The 21,871-nt window shown below is 44.8% G+C and overlaps 1 protein-coding gene across 3 annotated transcripts in view; it reads right to left on the reverse strand.

Annotated features, from left to right (window-relative positions):
* LOC129834611 (diacylglycerol lipase-alpha-like) overlaps positions 1-21,871 on the reverse strand; it is a 49,555-nt gene that overhangs the window by 10,142 nt on the left and 17,542 nt on the right. For 2 of the 3 annotated variants that reach the window (XM_055899772.1, XM_055899774.1), the window contains exons 2-18: positions 14,273-14,374; positions 13,878-14,089; positions 9,252-9,353; positions 8,906-9,044; positions 8,758-8,817; positions 8,544-8,631; positions 8,265-8,399; positions 8,037-8,114; positions 7,811-7,935; positions 7,211-7,361; positions 6,433-6,516; positions 4,693-4,770; positions 4,330-4,410; positions 3,840-3,982; positions 2,648-2,716; positions 2,481-2,553; positions 291-499 (exon numbers count right to left, since the gene is read on the reverse strand). In XM_055899772.1, the coding sequence (XP_055755747.1) occupies positions 291-499; positions 2,481-2,553; positions 2,648-2,716; positions 3,840-3,982; positions 4,330-4,410; positions 4,693-4,770; positions 6,433-6,516; positions 7,211-7,361; positions 7,811-7,935; positions 8,037-8,114; positions 8,265-8,399; positions 8,544-8,631; positions 8,758-8,817; positions 8,906-9,044; positions 9,252-9,353; positions 13,878-14,089; positions 14,273-14,367 (1,922 nt within the window). In that variant the 5' untranslated portion in view covers positions 14,368-14,374. The remainder of the gene's footprint in view (positions 1-290; positions 500-2,480; positions 2,554-2,647; positions 2,717-3,839; positions 3,983-4,329; positions 4,411-4,692; positions 4,771-6,432; positions 6,517-7,210; positions 7,362-7,810; positions 7,936-8,036; positions 8,115-8,264; positions 8,400-8,543; positions 8,632-8,757; positions 8,818-8,905; positions 9,045-9,251; positions 9,354-13,877; positions 14,090-14,272; positions 14,375-21,871) is intronic. The other variant, XM_055899773.1, reaches the window with a different exon arrangement.

Here is a 21,871-nt window from a genome sequence, read left to right on the forward strand (position 1 = left end):
CCCTCAACGGACATTATCCTTGTTACTCACTCGTCACTCTATGGAGAATTATCGTTGTTTACACACTTAACTACTTTTAACTGCTGCAGCTGTATAGAATTTAAAACTAGCTGTAATTATGTGTCTATATACAGTATATGCCGTCCTGTGATCTTTTTCTATTCTATTATTTGACTTTTTATTACTACTATATAAAGAGGATTCCACAGTACCCTGAAATGACATCTGTGACCCTGTGCATGTGACTAATAAACTTTCTTGTGCCATCATTGTAATGCCAGGGCTCTTACCATGTCTCTGAGGGGTGGTTGTGGACCACGTGGATGACCTTGCCCGGGGGGTAGAGGGGGGTGGAGGCTGACAGGGCGATGCTGAGATCACTGGGGTGCAGCCAGAGACGGCTGCTGGGGGGCACGGGGGCTGCCTGGGGCTGAGGGCCGTCGTCCACAGGCAGCTCGGACTTAGGAATGCACTTAGTGCCCCCTGCAATGATCCTCCACTGGCAGGGAGATATCAACAGTTACAACCTATACTGATAGCGGTTACAGCACAGTGTTGAAGCTTCCTTTCTGTAGAATATACAGAGCTTGACCACACACACACACTTTGCTATCTAATTGGAAATACAGTTGAAGTCGGAAGTTTACATACACCTTACCCAAATACATTTAAACTCCGTTTTTGACAATTCTTGACATTTAATCCGAGTAAAAATTCCCTGTCTTAGGTCAGTTAGGATCTGCGCCATGCCTCCCGGGTGGCGCAGTGGTCTAGGGCACTGCATCGCAGTGCTAGCTGCGCCACCAGAGTCTCTGGGTTCGCGCCCAGCCTCTGTCGCAGCCGGCCGCAACCGGGAGGTCCGTGGGGCGACGCACAATTGGCATAGCGTCGTCCGGGTTAGGGAGGGTTTGGGAGGGTTTGGCCGGTAGGGATATCCTTGTCTCAGTATGTAAATTGTAATGAAATGTAAAAAATGTAATACAATGTATGCACTCTACTGTAAGTCGCTCTGGATAAGAGCGTCTGCTAAATGACTAAAATGTAAATGTAAATGTAATTAGTATTTGGTAGCATTGTCTTTAAATTGTTTAATTTGGGTCAAACGTTTTGGGTAGCCTTCCACAAGCTTCCCACAATCAGTTGGGTGAATTTTGGCCCGTTCTTCCTGACAGAGCTGGTGTAACTGAGTCAGGTTTGTATGCCTCCTTGCTCGCACACGCTTTTTCAGTTCTGCCCACACATTTTTTATTGGATTGAGGTCATGGTTTTGTGATGGCCACTCCAATACCTTGACTTGGTTGTCCTTAAGCCATTTTGCCACAACTTTGGAAGTATGCTTGGGGTCATTGTCCATTTGGAAGACCCATTTGCGACCAAGCTTTAACTTCCTGACAGATGTCTTGAGATGTTGCTTCAATATATCCACATAATTTTCCTACCTCATGATGCCATCTATTTTGAGAAGTGCACCAGTCCCTCCTACAGCAAAGCACCCCCGCAACATGATGCTGCCTACCCCGTGCTTCACTGTTGGGATGATGTTCTTCGGCTTGCAAGCCTCCCCCTTTTTCCTCCAAACATAATGATGGTCAATTATGGCCAAACAGTTCTATTTTTGTTTCATCAGACTAGAGGACATTTCTCCAAAAAGTACGATCTTTGTCCCCATGTGTAGTTGCAAACCGTAGTCTGGCTTTTTTATGGCGGTTTTGGAGCAGTGGCTTCTTCCTTGCTGAGCGGCCTTTCAGGTTACGTCGATATAGGATTAGTTTTACTGTGGATATAGATACTTTTGTACCGATTTCCTCCAGCATCTTCACAAGGTCCTTTGCTGTTGTTCTGGGATTGATTTGTACTTTTCGCACCACAGTACGTTCATCTCTAGGAGACAGAACGCGTCTCCTTCCTGAGCGGTATGACGGCTGTGTGGTCCCATGGTGTTTATACTTGCGTACTATTGTTTGTACAGATGAACGTGGTACATTCAGGCGTTTGGAAATGGCTCCCAAGGATGAACCAGACTTGTGGAGGTCTACAATTTATTTTCAGAGATCTTGGCTGATTTCTTTGATTTTCCCATGATGTCAAGCAAAGAGGCACTGAGTTTGAAGGTAGGCCTTGAAATGCATCCACAGGTACACCTTCAATTGACTCAAATGATGTCAATTAGCCTATCAGAAGCTTCTAAAGCCATGACATCATTTTCTGGAACTTTCCAAGCTGTTTAAAGGCACAGTCAAGTTAGTGTATGTAAACTTCTGACCCACTGGAATTGTGATACAGTGAATTATAAGTGAAATAATCTGTCTGTAAACAATTATTGGAAAAATGACTTGTGTCATGCACAAAGTAGATGTCCTAACCGACTTGCCAAAACTATAGTTTGTTAATAAGAAATCTGTGGAGTGGTTGAAAAACAAGTTTTAATGACTCCAACCTAAGTGTATGTAAACTTCCGACTTCAACTGTACATGCGCTACCTTTGGCTTGTCGCTCTTCTGTAAGACTTCCAGCAGGTGGCGCCGAAACCCCTCCAACTGAGAGAGACCAATCCTATGAGAGACAAACAGGAGAGAAATGAGTACAGCTGTACACCATGACAGATATGATACTTGAAATAGGTGGGGTTTCTACATAGATGACATACCTTGGGACAAGGTCCTTTCCCAAAACGACAGAGGTGATAAACTCTTTGGAGTACTCCATGGCATCCTCACTGTAGAAACAAAATGACGAGGAGAGTCAAATCGAATCTAATTTTATTGGTCACATACACATATTTAGCAGATGTTACTGCGGGTGTAGCGAAATGCTTGTCAGACACACAAAAAGTGAAAGAGGATGTGAAAAAGGGAAGAGCGGGTCAGAGTGTGATGTGTACTCTTCTCTTTCCCTCCATCACCACAAACTGTTGCTGCTGAATTTCCAACCAGATGTTTTCCACGCACAAAAATCATGAGTCTGATCTCATTCCAACTGGATAAATAATTCAACGTCTCTCCACAGCAAACGTCGATGTGTGGAGGAATCAAGACCCGCGATGAGTTGCCCTTCGATAAAAAGCATCCAAGATATCGACATTGGTGTCATAAAAGGGATCGACATTGGTGTCACAATATCAATAGATGAGATCAGAGACAAACATGCTAGATCACGAGTCACGACTGACAAACATGCTAGATCACGAGTCACGACTGACAAACATGCTAGATCACGAGTCACGACTGACAAATATGAAGAAGATCTCAGCACAGAAAACACTGGTGTATACAGAGATGGTGCTTCTGAGTTCCCTGCTTTATGCTATAACCTAGAAACTGGAGGACTTGACAAAAGGCCTCTACCTCATCTGATCAGCACAGATAATCTAGAATCTAGAATCTAAACACAAATGACCTTCTCAGAACAGCACTGGACTGGCAGAGCACTGGAACATGTCATATGGTCACACAATCTCTTTCACCATGATTTATATTGCAAATCCAGTTTGGAGGGGACTGGCCGCTTTATAGAGGTTATTCAGCTTTGCCACAAGGTAAAAAAAAAACAAGCCCCATAATAGAGCCTAATATCTACTGAAAAACACACATGGACATGTTACACAGTGATCTTATGACTGTTGAAGGCGAGACGTTTCAGTGTGCGTGTTTAGTGTACTATCTGTAATTTAGTTCCCAATGCAATTCCAGCCTATACAAGCAATTGGATATGGATGTCTGATGCAAAGTTCTTGATCCAAGTAGGTCTTGGTGCTTTCTGTCCTGTTGCAATAGCTACAAGTGGCTACAAGCAACTACATCTACCATATAGTTAGATGACATGATGAAGGACATAGTTACCTCAGAAGGCCACCTGGTGGAGAGTAGGAGTAGCACTGCAGTGTGGGGTACTGGGGGCGGAGCAGGAAGGACAGAATGGCTGCAGTACCGGCACCAAGGGAGTGTCCCACTATCACCAGCCCGTAGTGCATGGTTCCCTTACCCTGAGAAAAACATTAGGTTTAGACTTGTACACACGCACTCTTCTAATGCTCTGTTCCCATGAAAGTGTAAGTTACGTAAACATGTATTACATTTCAACCAATATACACAAATCCTTTCTACACAGATTAGAATTATACTTGTACACACACACACACACACACACACACACACACACACACACACACACACACACACACACACTTCAACAAAATCTTATATTTCTTCTAATGCTCTGTTCCCATGAAAGTGTTAGTTAGGCAAACGTATTACATTTCAACTAATATACACAAATCCTTTCTTCCACACTCCACACTGAGACATATCCACATGTTCATCACTCATGTACCAAATCTCTTCCAAAGGCTTGTGACAAGATCATTTCCTGCTCCAGTTTCTTCTTAATGTACTCTGCTGAGTAAACCATCCCCTGAGAGAAGAAGAGAAGAAGGGAGGGAGGGAATAGCAGAGAGAGGGAGAGGCAGACTGTTACATTCCATTCATCTTTGCTTCACTTCAGCCTCTATTAAATAATTGTAATATCCACTCATTTTACATCTATAAATCATTCCACTTTTGAGAAATGAAATGGCCCCTGCGCTTTGGGAGCATATTGGACCAATATCTCTTGGGGATGGCTTGTAAGAGGGTGAAGAGACACCCAAGGGAACCTCTGATTTGACTAGGTCTGGCTGGGTGAGTGCATTCTGACCTTGTGGCCCAGCCAGTTTCCATGCTGTTCCTCCACTGGCAGACGCTCAGAGTCCCCTGTGAGATCAGTCAGGGCATCCTAACACACACACACAAGAGAGAAAAAACATGTTATGATACAACTACATGCACTTAAAGAGATTCTCTGGTACTTTTGTAAACTTCTTAGCCACTAGTTCTGAAAGTAGCACTCATGAGCCAAAAGTGGTCCCTGAAAACTGCGTACTACTTCACGTGTGCAGATATGTGCGCCATATCATTGCTCTCTGTCTCCCGGAAACCTCATTGGATTACACTGGGCAGGCCTATACTAGCTGTCACTCAACGGCAGGTAGCCTAGCAGTTAGAGCGTTGGGACCGTAACCGAAAGGTTGCTTGTTTGAATCCCCGAGCTGGCAATGTGTGAAAAAATCTGCCGTTCTGCCCTTGATCAAGGCAGATGTCAATTAAGGCAGCCACACGGCACCTCTCTGATTCAGTTACTGGGTTAAATGCAGAAGACACATTTTGGTTGAATGCATTCAGTTGTGCCATGGACCCTTTCAAATGCGAGGGACTGTACTCATTGGCCAGAACTCGAATTGCTAGGGGGCTGGGCCACATTGGGGGAAATGTAGAGCAAATGGCACTGCGCAGCTTGAAGAAAACAGTCGCTTTCAAACTAGGGATTTCTTGGCTAATTGAGGTAAAACAGTAATTCTGCTCATAGATTATGCATGTATGAACCACACATTGACACATCTAGACCAAAGTGGGAGGTTTAAAAAATACTTTCTTAGTTGCCGGAGCATAACTTTAAGTGGAGGAGGTGATAACAAAAGATGAAAGACAGGAGAGACAGTGTGTGTGTGAGAGCGAGCGAGAGAGACAGAGAGTGAAAGAGATAGAGAGCGCGAGAGAGATAGAGAGCGCGAGAGAGATAGAGAGCGCGAGAGACAGAGCGCGAGAGAGACAGAGCGCGAGAGAGACAGAGCGCGAGAGAGACAGAGCGCGAGAGAGACAGAGCGCGAGAGAGACAGAGCGCGAGAGAGACAGAGCGCGAGAGAGACAGAGCGCGAGAGAGAGCTCTATTTCCTCAAGTAAAGAAAAAACTATTTTGATGTGAGAAAAATAACCGTGACATTTTAAATAGATGGGTTGACACATATTCGAGGGGAGTTCTGAATACTGCTAGCAAGTGCAAGACATTTTCTTCCTGCTCCAGTTAAATAATAGTTTCCTTTCCTTGGACACTAAGAAAAGTTACCTCGTAAATTATAAAGTATAGTGATTTTACAGTACTTGAGCAAAATTGAGCCCATAGAATGTTTAGCCAACAAGAGAGGGGGTGTGGGAGTTCAGTTGAAGACGGAGAGGTTTCATGGGAATTTGATGTTATAGAACTGTGAGGAATTTAACTTCACTGAAAGACGTTGTACTGCATAACATTGTATTGTGCTCCATGATTGACTGACATGGACTTTGGTGACTATCTGGTCATTCACTTGTGAGTCATTGTCTGCATCCCAAATAGCACCGTTTGGCCTATATAGTGGACTGTGTAGGTTGTTGCAGTCTTTTTGGGAGATACCATCACCCTCTCTCTTTTTTTAAACACTACATGCACAACTTTTGACCAGAAGCTCTTGTCAAAAGTGTTGCAATAAATAGGGAATAGATTGCCATTTGGGACACAACCATGGTAGTTCGATGACTCTCTGGGCAGTCACTTGTGAGTCATTGGTTTGTCACTGTGTCTTACTTTGGGGGACAGGGTTCCTCGAATGCTGATGACAACTTTCTTTTTCCCATGATCCACAGCCACAAAGAAAGGTGTCTCGTAAACCTATGAAGGGGAGAGAGAGAACAGTGAGAGGTAGCAGCTAAATCTATTTATTTTGGTAACACACATCAATCAAAGGCATCGCAGAAGAAACAGCCAAGGACTATAATGATGTCTTCCATCATGGAGTGTCCTGGCCTAACTCCCTCTGTGATGCGAGTCTGCAGAGTCCAGACCCTCCACTCTTCTGCTAGCTAGCCTGCATGGTGTGGTTTAATGGATGGAAAGTCAGACTTGGCCCAGTTAACAGAGAAGTCTGCTTTACAAATCAGTCAGTGTGTTTTGAGTGCTCTCTTTCTCGCTACGGCAACTTCCCTCTGCGAACAGGAAATAATTAACAGGTGGAATATTTTGGATGTGATTGGGATAGTATTTGTCCAGTCAGCCACTTGGCAGTGTGATTTACTTCCCTTGGTACAGAGCAATATAAGGTGTTATATTACATATATTATTGAGGGAACTAAGTGCAATATATCATTGAGGAATCGTTTAGAGAAACAATTCCAAGGAGAGTGATTCAGCAAATTGTTGACTGACAGACAATATGACAAATCATACACCTGTTCATCTGTACAGTTCAAACTGCTTCTACTAACACAGCATGTTGTATCTTCTGTATTCTACTCATGCCAGGTAATTGTCCAAACTGACCCCTGACCTCTAAGTCTGTCACCCTTCCGTTTGGTTCTCTACTCACCGCGTCATGCCAGGATGTGTAGACAACGTGGACCTGCTTCAGCTCTCTGTCCAGGAAGTGGCGGCGGATAGCCAGGACGTTACAGCCACAACAGTTATCCTCCTCCACTGTCACTGTCTGGGACAGCCTAGAGCCAGACCCTGATGTACAGCTGAGAGAGAGATGGAGGGAGGGAGGGAGGGAGGGAGGGAGGGAGGGAGGGAGGGAGGGAGGGAGGGAGGGAGGGAGGGAGGGAGGGAGAGAGAGTAGTGGAAAGACACAAAGAGACGAGAGAGGAAGAGAGAAAGCGAGATGGAGAGATTACTACAATAGGTCCTTAGATTGAGTGTGTGAGTCTAAAACCCAAACATCTGTGTGATTCAGTGTATTTAGGTCTTTGTATCACTAGTCAAGTGGTTAGTGCGTGGGTCAGTGTTTTGTCTGAACAGTGGAGTGGAACACGCTGTGTGTCAGTGCTCCATTGTTTACCCACTGTGTCAGAGAGTGGGGTCTGACCAGAGTGTTATTGTCCCATTGGATTACCACTTTGTCAATACTGATGAATGTGAAATGTGAAACCAGTGTAAGTGCATGGGATGAGAGGGAGGCAGGCAGACTTACTGGCAGGAGCTGGCCAGGCGGCACAGCCCACAGGCAGGCTTCCTCATCAGGTACATGGGCCAGCCGTACGCTGCCAGGGCAAACAGCATGTAGTAACACACCTCCTTGTACATGCCCATCTCCGTCTGAGGGACACACACACAATGTTAAAAATACATCCACAACAGAGACAGAGGCTACACCGCTGCCTTAGAGGTTCAATATAAATCCACAAACACACACTCACCGAGTTCTTAAGGTCCAGGTATTTGGTGTTGCGAGTTACAGGCATTCCAGATAAGAAGGCTAAAATGTCATTGTTGGCCTGAAGGAGAAAAACAACAATTTCACACATTGGAATATACAGTACTAGTAAGACTGTCAAACACAAACACACACAGGCCCTCCAACTCTGTTAGCATTTTACCTATCCCTCTCTCTTTCTCTCTCCACACTGGTCCCCATCCCCTGTTACCTGGTCCAGGATGGCACCTCTGTTGGACCTCTGTCTCTGGCGAAGCAGCACCAGGCCAGCTATGATGTCACTAGGCACAATGTCCAGATCTCTGAAGAACTCTGCAAACAGGCTGGCCACCTCAGAATACGCATCCTAACGGGAGAGGAGAGATAGAGGTTGAACCTTGAATAACCACAAGAACAGATCCTAACCACAACCATTGCTTCTCACTGAATAGATTGTATCATACAGGAAGTTGGGTGATGAATAGAGGAACAAGAATTCTATTTCCCTCACAGACTGTGTGTCCTGGGCTCGGGTGCAGCACATGAAGAACTTCAGTCTCCTGCTCCAGCTGCTGGCTTGGCCCTCCTCTAGCCTGTGTCTGAGGAAGGGAGGCACAGCAGGATGGTTACCTTAGTGTGCTGTGCTGGGTGAGGACAGAGTAGGACAGAGAGGGTAGTAGCGTGTAGGGCAGATGGTAGTAGTGTGTAGGGAAGAGGGTACCAACCTGAGGGTGCAGGTGGTATACTCTGTAGAGATGGTAGTGTGTAGGGCAGAGGGTACCAACCTGAGGGTTTAGAGATGGTAGTGTGTAGGGCAGATCGTACCAACCTAAGGGTGTACAGACGGTAGTATGCAGGGAAGAGGGTACCAACCTGAGGGTGTAGGTGGTGAGGTTGCGTTGGCGTCGCCGGGTGGCTTTCAGTTTGACAAAGGTGCGTCCCGTGGGGTCAAAAGTACACATGAGCGTGAAGCACACGCTGAAGATCACCAGCCAATTGCACACCACAATCCCTGGGGGGAGACAGGGTGGACAAAGGATAGTTTTGATATGTTGTGATCTTGATAACGAACCACGCAAATGTGTAAGAAAAGCAAAACATGCCCATGGGCATTTCTACTCCATTACTTTGTTTTACAAGTCCGTCCTTGTTCTCTTTGAAGATTACAACATGCTTCCTCCATTGATTGCTGCTCCCTCGTACTCCCTCTCTAACTCACCCAAAGCAAGGTTCTTGGCAGTGACATCAGAGCATGGTTGGTAGTATTGGAAAAGCCAGGCGATCCCCACCACTGCATATACCAACTCCACCAACAAGATGGCTGAAAGAGAGAAAGCAGGGAGGGAGAGAGGGAAGTGAAACACAGGGAAACAACATTACTCAATATTGTGAAATTAGACAGGATATTCTAAGAACAGGTGGAGTATACAGTGCCTTCGGGAAGTAAAAAATAAAAACAAATGCATAGAAAAATGAAAAACGAAATACCTTATTTACAGTTGAAGTATGAAAGTTCACATACACTTAGGTTGGAGTCATTAAAACTCATTTTTCAACCACTCCACAAATGTCTTGTTAACAAACTATAGTTTTGGCAAGTCGGTTAGGACATCTACTTTGTGCATGACACAAGTCATTTTTCCAACAATTGTTTACAGACAGATTATTTCACTTATAATTCACTGTATCACAATTCCAGTGGGTCAGAAGTTTACATACAGTAAGTTAACTGCGTCTTTAAACAGCTTGGAAAATTCCAGAAAATTATGGCATGGCTTTAGAAGCTTCTGATAGGCTAATTGACATAATTTGAGTCAATTGAAGGTGTACCTGTGGATGTATTTCAAGGCCTACCTTCAAACTCAGTGCTTCTTTTCTTGACATCATGGTAAATCAAAAGAAATGAGCCAAGACCTCTGAAACAATATTGTAGACCTCCACAAGTCTGGTTCATCCTTGGGAGCAATTTCCAAACGCCTGAAGGTACCACGTTCATCTGTACAAACAATAGTACGCAAGTATAAACACCATGGGACCACGCAGCTGTCATACCGCTCAGGAAGGAGACGCGTTCTGTCTCCTAGCGATGAACGTTCTGTGGTGCGAAAAGTACAAATCAATGCCAGAACAGCAAAGGACCTTGTGAAGATGCTGGAGGAAACCGGTACAAAAGTATCTATATCCACAGTAAAACGAGTCCTATACCGACATAACCTGAAACGCCGCTCAGTAAGGAAGAAGCCACTGCTCCAAAACCGCCATAAAAAAGCCAGACTACGGTTAGCAACTACACATGGGGACAAAGATTGTACTTTTTGGAGAAATGTCCTCTGGTCTGATGAAACAAAAAAAGAACTGTTTGGACATAATGATCATCGTTATCTTTGGAGGAAAAAGGGGGAGACTTGCAAACCAAAGAACACCATCCCAACAGTGAAGCACGGGGGAGGCAGCATCATGTTGTTGGGGTGCTTTGCTGCAAAGAGGGACTAGTGCACTTCACAAAATAGATGCCATCATGAGGGAGGATAATTATGAGGATATATTGAAGCAACATCTGAAGACATCTGTCAAGAAGTTAAAGCTTGGTTGCAAATGGGTCTTCCAAATGGACAATGACCCCAAGCATACTTCCAAAGTTGTGGCAAAATGGCTTAAGGACAACGAAGTCAAGGTATTGGAGTGGCCATCACAAAGCCCTGACCTCAATCCCATAGAAAATGTGTGGGCAGAACTGAAAAAGCGTGTGTGAGCAAGGAGGCCTACAAACCGGACTCAGTTACACCAGCTCTGTCAGGAGGAATGGGACAAAATTCACCCAACTTATTGTGGGAAGCTTGTGGAAGGGTACCCGAAAGGTTTGACCCAGGTTAAACAATTTAAAGGCAATGTTACCAAATACTAATTGAGTGTATGTAAACCTCTGACCTACTGGGAATGTGATGAAAGAAATAAAAGCTGAAATAAATAAATCTCTACAATTATTCTGACATTTCACATTCTTAGAATAAAGTTTTGATCCTAATTTTTTACTAGGATTAAATGTCAGGAATTGTGAAAAACTGAGTTTAAATGTATTTGGCTAAGGTGTATATGTAAACTTCAGACTTCAACTGTATAGTCACACTTAACATACAGTGCCTTCGGAAAGTATTCAGACCCCTTGACTTTTCCCACATTATATTATGTTAGTCTTAACCTAAAATTGATTAAAATTGTTTTTCCCCCATCAATCTACACACAATACCCCATAATGACAAAGCAAAAACAGGTTTTGACATTTTTGCTAATTTATAAAAAATTCTAAACGGAAATATTACATTTACATAAGTATTCAGACCCTTTACTCAGTACTTTGTTGAATCACCTTTGGCAGTGATTATAGCATCGAGTCTTCTTGGGTATGATGCTACAAGCTTGGCACATCTTTATTTGGGGAGTTTCTCCCATTCTTCCCTGCAGACCCTCTTAAGCTCTGTCAGGTTGAATGGGGAGCGTTGCTGCATAGCTATTTTCGGGTCTCTCCAGAGATGTTTGATCGGGTTCAAGTCCGGGGCTCTGGCTTGTCCTAAATCCACTCCTGTTTTGTCTTGGCTGTGTGCTTAGGGTCGTTGTCCTGTTGGAAGGTGAACCTTCGCCCCCCCAGTCTGAGGTCCTGAGCACTCTGGAGCATGTTTTCATCACGGATCTCTCTATACTTTGCTCTGTTCATCTTTGCCTCGATCCTGACAAGTTTCCCAGTCCCTGCCGCTGAAAACATTCCCACAGCATGATGCTGCCACCACCATGTTTCACCGTAGGAATGGTGCCAGGTTTCCTCCAGAAGTGACGCTTGGCATTCAGGCCAAAGAGAATCTTGTTTCTCATGGTCTGAGAGTCTTTAGGTGCCTTTTGGCAAACTCCTAGCGGGCTGTCATGTGCCTTTTACTGAGGCGTGGCTTCTGTCTGGACAGCCTACCATTAAGGTATGATTGATTGAGTGCTGCAGAGATGGTTGTCCTTCTGGATAGTTTCTCATCTCCACAGAGGAGGGAACATCGGGTTCTTGGTCACGTCCTCTGACCTGCACTATGGGACCTTTTATATAGACAGGTGTATGCCTTCCCAAATCATGTCCAATCAATTTAATTTACCACAGGTGGACTCCAATTAAGTTGTAGAAACATCAAGGATGAGCAATGGAAACACGATGCACCTGAGCTCAATTTTGAGTCTCATAGCAAAGGGTCTGAATACTTACGTACAGTTGAAGTCAGAAGTTTACATTCACCTTAGCCAAATACATTTAAACTCAGTTTTTCACAATTCCTGACATTTTATCCTAGTAAAAATTCCCTGTCTTAGGTCAGTTAGGATCCCCACTTTATTTTAAGAATGTGAAATGTCAGAATAATAGTAGAGAGAAGGATTTGTTTCAGCTTTTATTTCTTTCATCACATTCCCAGTGGGTCAGAAGTTTACATACACTCAATTAGTATTTGGTAGCATTGTCTTTAAATTGTTTAATTTGGGTCAAACGTTTTGGGTAGCCTTCCACAAGCTCCCCACAATAAATTGGATGAATTTTGGCCCATTCCTACTGACAGAGCTGATGTAACTGAGTCAGATTTATATAACTCCTTGCTCGCACACGCTTTTTCAGTTCTGCCCACACATTTTCTATAGGATTGAGGTCAGGGCTTTGTGATAGCCACTCCAATACCTCGACTTTGTTGTCCTTAAGCCATTTTTCCACAACTTTGGAAGGCTGCTTGGGGTCATTGTCCATTTGGAAGACCCATTTGCAACCAAGCTTTAACTTCCTGACAGATGTCTTGAGGTGTTGCTTCAATATATTCTCAATTTTCCTCCCTCATGATGGCATCTCTTTTGTGAAGTGCATCAGTCCCTCCTGCAGCAAAGCACCCCCACAATATGATGCTGCCTTCCCCGTGCTTCACGGTTGGGATGGTGTTCTTGGGCATGCAAGCCGCCCCCTTTTTCCTCCATACATAATGATGGTCAATTATGGCCAAACAGTTCTATTTTTGTTTCATCAGACCAGAGGACATTTCTCCAAAAAGTACGATCTTTGTCCCCATGTGCAGTTGCAAACCGTAGTCTGGCTTTTTTATGGCGGTTTTGAAGCAGTGGCTTCTTCCTTGCTTAGCGGCCTTTCAGGTTATGTCAATATAGGACTCGTTTTACTGTGGATATAGATATGTTTGTACCTGTTCCTCCAGCATCTTCACAAGGTCCATTGCTGTTGTTCTGGGATTGATTTACGCTTTTCGCACCAAAGTACGTTCAGCTCTAGAAGACAGAACGCGTCTCCTTCCTGAGCGGTATGACGGCTGCGTGGGCCTATGGTGTTTATACTTGCGTACTATTGTTTGTACCGATGAACGTGGTACCTTCAGGCATTTGGAAATTGCTCCCAAGGATGAACCAGACTTGTGGAGGTCTACAATTATGTTTCAGTGGTCTTGGCTGATTGCTTTCGACTTTCCATGATGTCAAGCAAAGAGGCACTGAGTTTGAAGGTAGGCCTTGAAATACATCCACAGGTACACCTCCAATTGACTCAAATGATGTCAATTAGCCTATCAGAAGCTTCTAAAACGATGACATAATTTTCTGGAATTTTCCAAGCTGTTTAAAGGCACAGTCAACTTACTGTATGTAAACTTCTGACCCACTGGAATTGTGATACAGTGAATTATAAGTTAAATAATCTGTCTGTAAACAAAAAGACATTTGTGGAGTGGTTGAAAAACGAGTTTTAATGACTTCAACCTAAGTGTATGTAAACTTCCGACTTCAACTGTATATAGTGTGTCTGTGATAACATGCTGGTGTGTCTTACCTAGTCGAATGTAGATGACATACTGCACAGCTTCTCTGGGCTGTGTGTAGAGGATGCTGCCTCTCATACTCAGCCATATGATGGCACTCTCACAGATCAGGCAGCTGACCAAGATGCCCAGGTACCCCCGGCCATGGTCCACCAGGGTGACCGAGCAGGACTGGTCCGAGCCATAGGGCAGGCCGAACAGAACCACAGATAGAACCACCAGCCTTGCAGGGGAGGGGGAGAGGGGCATGGTCACACAGATGACACACCCATGGTTCAGACAACATTTTGAGGGGGTAAGTATTCCATCTCATATACAGCTTCATACTTTTAGCTTGGTGCAGGGACTCCTGACCAAAGACAGACACAGGAACATACACTCACAGAAAGAAACATCCAGTACTCACCAGATGCAGTGCAGTAGAAAGAGGAAGAGGGCGGGCAGCACTAGGTCATCACTGCCAACTGACCAGCGCCGCCGAAACATCACCATACCAGGCATCACTGCCCTGTGAGGGAGAGAGGAGGAAAACAGCACGTTACGACACAAATCTTTACAACCTCGAACAAAAGAGCACTTAAAATAGTGGTTAAACACACACCCTTGGCTTTAATAAATCCTGCCCACAGTACCCAGCATCGCTGCCCTCTGAGAAAGCAAGAGGAAGAGAGGACGAGAAATAAAAACAGTGTCCACATCATGGTGTGATCAAAGGCCAGACCCTCTTTCCCCACTGACCAGCTTTCATAATAGCCAAGACTTCCTCAAAGCTCTGCTGCATTAATTTTTTTATTTTACTGTTATTTTACCAGGTAAGTTGACTGAGAACACGTTCTCATTTGCAGCAACGACCTGGGGAATAGTTACAGGGGAGAGGAGAGGGATGAATGAGCCAATTGTAAACTGGGGATTATTAGGTGACCATGATGGTTTGAGGGCCAGATCGGGAATTTAGCCAGGACACCGGGGTTAACACCCCTACTCTTACGATAAGTGCCATGGGATCTTATATCTATGAGATTTCCATACCCAACTATAACACTTTCCGTCAAGATAGAACTGCCAAAGGGGGAGGAGTTGCAATCTACTGCAGAGATAGCCTGCAAAGTTCTGTCATACTTTCAATGTCTATGCCCAAACAGTTCGAACTTCTAATTTTAAAAATTAATCTCTCCAGAAATAAGTCTCTCACTGTTGCCGCCTGCTACCGAGCCCCCTCAGCTCCCAGCTGTGCCCTGGACACCATCTGTGAATTGATCGCTCCCCATCTAGCTTCAGAGTTTGTTCTGTTAGGTGACCTAAACTGGGATATGCTTAACACCCCGGCAGTCCTACAATCTAAGCTTGATGCCCTCAATCTCACACAAATCATCAAGGAACCCACCAGGTACAACCCTAAATCCGTAAACATGGGCACCCTAATAGACATTATCCTGACCAACTTGCCCTCCAAATAAACCTCTGCTGTCTTCAATCAAGATCTCAGCGATCACTGCCTCATTGCCTGTATCCGCCACGGGTCCACGGTCAAACGACCACCCCTCATCACTGTCAAACGCTCCCTGAAACACTTCTGCGAGCAGGCCTTTCTAATCGACCTGGCCCGGGTACCCTGGAAGGATATTGACCTCATCCCGTCAGTTGAGGATGCCAGGTCATTCTTTAAAAGTTACTTCCTCACCATATTAGACAAGCATGCTCCGTTCAAAAAATGCAGAACCAAGAACAGATATAGCCCTTGGTTCACTCCAGACCTGACTGCCCTCGACCAGCACAAAAACATCCTGTGGCGAACTGCAATAGCATCGAAGAGCCCCCGTGATATGCAACTGTTCAGGGAAGTCAGGAACCAATACACGCAGTCAGTCAGGAAAGCAAAGGCCAGCTTTTTCAAGCAGAAATTTGCATCCTGTAGCTCTAACTCCAAAAAGTTCTGGGATACTGTAAAGTCCATGGAAAACAAGAGCACCTCCTCCCAGCTGCCCACTGCACTGAGGCTAGATAATACGGTCACCACTGATAAGTCCGTGATAATCGAAAACTTCAACAAACATTTCTCAATGGCTGGCCATGCCTTCCACCTGGCGACTCCAACCTTGGCCAGCAGCCCCACCCCCCCCCCGCTGCTACTCGCCCAAGCCTCCCCAGCTTCTCCTTTACCCATATCCAGATAGCAGATGTTCTGAAAGAGCTGGAAAACCTGGACCCATACAAATCAGCTGGGCTTGACAATCTGGACCCCCTATTTCTGAAACTGTCCGCCGACATTGTCGCACCCCCTATTACCAGCCTGTTCAATCTCTCCTTCGTATCATCTGAGATCCCCAAGGATTGGAAAGCTGCCGCTGTCATTCCCCTCTTCAAAGGGGGAGACACCCTGGACCCAAACTGTTACAGACCTATATCCATCCTGCCCTGCCTAGCTAAGGTCTTCGAAAGCCAAGTCAACAAACAGATCACTGACCATCTCGAATCCCACCGTACCTTCTCCGCTGTGCAATCCGGTTTCCGAGCCGGTCACGGGTGCACCTCCGCCACGCTCAAGGTACTAAACGATATCATAACCGCCATCGATAAAAGACATTACTGTGCAGCCGTCTTCATCGACCTGGCCAAGGCTTTCAACTCTGTCAATCACCATATTCTTATCGGCAGACTCAATAGCCTCGGTTTTTCTAATGACTGCCTTGCCTGTTTCACCAACTACTTTGCAGACAGAGTTCAGTGTGTCAAATCGGAGGGCATGTTGTCCGGTCATCTGGCAGTCTCTATGGGGGTACCACAGGGTTCAATTCTCGGGCCGACTCTTTTCTCTGTATACATCAATGATGTTGCTCTTGCTGCGGGCGATTCCCTGATCCACCTCTACGCAGACGACACCATTCTGTATACTTCCGGCCCTTCCCTGGACACTGTGCTATCTAACCTCCAAATGAGCTTCAATGCCATACAACACTCCTTCCGTGGCCTCCAACTGCTCTTAAATGCTAGTAAAACCAAATGCATGCTTTTCAACCGTTCGCTGCCTGCACCAGCACGCCCGACTAGCATCACCACCCTGAACGGTTCCGACCTAGAATATGTGGACATCTATAAGTACCTAGGTGTCTGGCTAGACTGCAAACTCTCCTTCCAGACTCATATCAAACATCTCCAATCCAAAATCAAATCTAGAGTCGGCTTTCTATTCCGGAACAAAGCCTCCTTCACTCACGCCGCCAAACTTACCCTAGTAAAACTGACTATCCTACCGATCCTCGACTTCGGCGATGTCATCTACAAAATAGCTTCCAATACTCTACTCAGCAAACTGGATGCAGTTTATCACAGTGCCATCCGTTTTGTTACTAAAGCACCTTATACGACCCACCACTGCGACCTGTATGCCCTAGTCGGCTGGCCCTCGCTACATGTTCGTCGTCAGACCCACTGGCTCCAGGTCATCTACAAGGCTATGCTAGGTAAAGTGCCGCCTTATCTCAGTTCACTGGTCACGATGGCTACACCCACCCGTAGCACGCGCTCCAGCAGGTGTATCTCACTGATCATCCCTAAAGCCAAAACCTAATTTGGACGCCTTTCCTTCCAGTTCTCTGCTGCCTGCGACTGGAACGAATTGCAAAAATCTCTGAAGTTGGAGACTTTTATCTCCCTCAACAACTTTAAAAATCTGCTATCCGAGCAGCTAACCGATCGCTGCAGCTGTACATAGTCCATCTGTAAACTACCCACCCAATTTACCTACCTCACCCCCATACTGCTTTTATTTATTTACTTTTCTGCTCTTTTGCACACCAGTATCTCTTCTTGCACATGATCATCTGATGATTTATCACTCGTGTTAATCTGCTAAATTGTAATTATTCGATTTATTGCCTACCTCATGCCTTTTGCACACATTGTATATAGATTCTCTTTTTCCTACCATGTTATTGACTTGTTTATTGTTTACTCCATGTGTAACTCTGTGTTGTTGTCTGTTCACACTGCTATGCTTTATCTTGGCCAGGTCGCAGTTGCAAATGAGAACTTGTTCTCAACTAGCCTACCTGGTTAAATAAAGGTGAAAAAAAAAAAAAAAAAAAAAGCCCTCAGAGTCAGGACACCCGTTTAACGTCCCATCCGAAAGACGGCACCCTACACAGGGCAGTGTCCCCAATCACTGCCCTGGGGCATTGGGATATTTTATTAGACCAGAGGAAAGAGTGCCTCTTACTGGCCCTCCAACACCACTTCCAGCAGCATCTGGTCTCCCAACCAGGGACTGACCAGGACCAACCCTGCTTAGCTTCAGAATGCATCAGTCAGACTATAGCAGAACTAACAGTACGCTCTGTTTCTCCTCGCAATTGAAGCTCTCCAGATGGAAAGAGAGGTGAAATGGAAATATGGAGGGAGAGAGTGTGTGAGAGGGAGGGAGACAGTGGGGTAATGGCTAAAATAGTTTGTGGACAATGTGGACTAGGTAATGAGTGAGGGTGTGAGAGAGGACTTGTTTTAATGGGTCTGTTTGTTACCATATTCTCTGGCAACGTGAACACCGCTTTCATTCTTCCCTTCCCTTCATCCAAAGGGGCAGTCTAAAACAAGTCAAAAGTGCCTTAGGCCTAGATTGAACTGAAGTAAAAGAGAGGAGGGAGAGCGTGAGGGATCTGGAGAGGTGGCTAGCCTTAGCCTATAGTGGTATGCCGTTAGCATATTTTGTCAAAACAGAAGCAAAGCCCACTGTCACAAAACACATGGGTAGCAGATGGTTAAAACCGTGTAAGGAACGCCTAGTGTGACAGTGTGCCAAGTTTGTGACTCTCATTTTATAGAGAATTTAACTATAGGGTGGGGGCAGGGATTCCAAAACTGGATAAAGTCAGCAACTACATATTCCATGATTTTCAAGACAACTATGTCTAGAGTATGCTTCAATAAAGGCTGGCTAAACAGTGTGACAGGTCTATATGGTCTCACTACAGATTAGGACAACATTACTGCTCTGCCCCCCCCCCCCCCCCCCTGTCACCGGCTGCCACATGGCTTCCTGTGGGTGTGACTCACATTATAGAGAAGAGGGAAGGAGGAGGGGAATGAGAGAAGAGGGGAAAAAAGGAATAAGAGAGTAAACCCCTTGTTATTTAGGCCGAAACAAAATTAGACTAATGAAATATAGCAGGTCCCACAATGTAGGTCTGTCCTCCACCACTTGAGACAGTGACGTCATCACTCCAAACCCTCCTCTCCTCCAGGCCGTGTGTTATAGCCTAGATACAGGTTGCAGTCCCCATGGGGATCTTACCAGTGGAACACACTACCACTTTAACTGGAAAGGCTATATCAATAGAATCAGTGAAGCAGCACACTCTCCCATACCAATAAGCCCATGTGTTTTATTGAATCTGATTAGGCCTAGATTTAGAAGTCTGGGACAGGTATTGACGGAGGAGATGGCTCCCGGGTGGCACAGCGGTCTAAGACACTGCATCTTAGTGCTAGAGGTGTCACTACAGACACCCTGATTCGAATCCAGGCTGTATCACAACCGGCCGTGATTGGGAGTCTCATAGGGCGAAGCACAATTGGCCCAGCGTCGTCTGGGTTTGGCCGGTGTAGGCCATCATTGTAAATAAGAATTTGTTCTTAACTGACATGCCTAGTTAAATAAAGGTTAAATAAAAATAAAATTGTAGGGAGAAGCCGAGTTTCTGTTCTCAAACCCCTAACTGTCCCTTTGTCTTTCAGAAAGTATAATAGGTTCCATATTAACTATTAACATTTGTCCCTTCAGCTTGCCTTTTAGGGCAATGGCTCCCAGGACCTCTAACAAGGAGAGTATGGATTTAATGGCAGGCGTAGAGTAAACAGTTTTCCTTTTCCAACTGGTAGGCTATTCTAGGAACCATAAATGTAACTGTATGACAGTCAACATAAATCCACAATACCCAGGTCATAGAAACTGTATGGAATACAGCCATACAGTATAATTCATTTGGGATAAATTCCTTTGATGATAAACAACACAGGCTGATCCATACTCCTTGGTTTGGCTGTACTCCATTAGTGCTCATACAGACAACACCCAGCTCATCTCACTGTAATATCCACTGTCCAACTCCAAGCCCTCCCATATGGCAGTGACCTCCCCAGAGCCCACCCAAGCAGAGTTCCGCCGTCCAGCCGGCCAGTCAGGACTGTGATGTCTGCTGAAATGGGTTTTTCTTCTGTAGCTTCAAAACAAGGAGATTTATCATACTCATCGGTGCATGTCTTAAACCCACAGGCCATCGCATGCGCTTAGCATAGGGCATCCATCACCCTAGAGTAGGGTTTCTTAAACTATGGGTCATGACCCAAAGTGGGCCCTGGGCATGTGAGAGGTGAGTCACCAGTTATGAGAATACATCTATAAATCACACAATATTTCTTCATAATTTGGGTCACGGGAGTACAGTCCATTTCTCATTTTGGTCCCGTGCTGAAACAGTTTAAGAACCCCTACCTTAGAGATGTGCAAAAGACTCTGAGTAAACATTTATCAAATGCACTTAAAATCGGTAGAACTGGGGTTCCGTTGAATTGGAAAACTTTTGAAAGTTTTTTCTTTTGTGGTGTAACATGAAGAAAGAATTGAGAAATATTGTACGGATATAATTTTATTCAACAGACTCAGCATCTACAACATTGCAGGAAAGCAAAGTGATACTAAGGGACGCGGTGAGACTAACAGATCAGGCAATAGTAAGAGACTTCCAGGTCATAAAGACCTTAAAGACCATTATTCTACATTGTAGAATAATAGTGAAGACATCAAAACTATGAAATAACACAAGGAATCATGTAGTAACCCAAAAAGTGTTAAATAAATCAAAATATATTTGATATATTTGAGATTCTTCAAAGTAGCCACCCTTTGCCTTGATAACAGCTTTGCACACTCTTGGCATTATCTCAACCAGCTTCATGAGGTAGTCACTTGGAATGCATTTCAATTAACAGGTGTGCCTTAAGTTAATTTGTGGAATTTCTTTCCTTCTTAATGTGTTTGAGCCAATCAGTTAGATATGGGTGGTATACAGAAGATAGCCCTATTTGGTAAAAGACCAAGTCCATATTATGGCAACAACAGCTCAAATAAGCAAAGAGAAACGATACTCCATTACATTTCTTTATTGTGTCCCTTGGGGGAAATGTAGTATTGCATATGGGGTTTCAGGCCACTCTCTGCAAGACAGTTCTCTCCCTTATGTCAACTGAGTCATAGAATCTCTCACTACTACAATATATTCTAATTTGTATCTGTGAATCCAACTAACATGTGTTTTGTGGAATGTGTGTATGACAAGTCCCTGCATGTGAGAAATGTTTTGTTCCCCACACAGCACACTCAGAGAGAAACCTGTTCAGTGTAGTGCTTTGTCTGTCCAGTGACGTCACTCAAAACCCTTTCCTGTATTACAATGACCTAGTGGCGTCATGGGTGGAATCTTAACATTTTCATTATAAATATATATACTGCTCAAAAAAATAAAGGGAACACTAAAATAACACATCCTAGATCTGAATGAACTATTCTTATTAAATACTTTTTTCTTTACATAGTTGAATGTGCTGACAACAAAATCATACAAAAATTATCAATGGAAATCAAATGTATCAACCCATGGAGGTCTGGATTTGGAGTCACACTCAAAATTAAAGTGGAAAACCACACTACAGGCTGATCCAACTTTGATGTAATGTCCTTAAAACAAGTCAAAATGAGGCTCAGTAGTGTGTGTGGCCTCCACGTGCCTGTATGACCTCCCTACAACGCCTGGGCATGCTCCTGATGAGGTGGCGGATGGTCTCCTGAGGGATCTCCTCCCAGACCTGGACTAAAGCATCCGCCAACTCGTGGACAGTCTGTGGTGCAACGTGGCGTTGGTGGATGGAGCGAGACATGATGTCCCAGATGTGCTCAATTGGATTCAGGTCTGGGGAACGGGCGGGCCAGTCCATAGCATCAATGCCTTCCTCT

This window comes from Salvelinus fontinalis, chromosome 35 (genome assembly GCF_029448725.1).
Source record: "Salvelinus fontinalis isolate EN_2023a chromosome 35, ASM2944872v1, whole genome shotgun sequence".
Classification (NCBI taxonomy): domain Eukaryota; kingdom Metazoa; phylum Chordata; class Actinopteri; order Salmoniformes; family Salmonidae; genus Salvelinus; species Salvelinus fontinalis.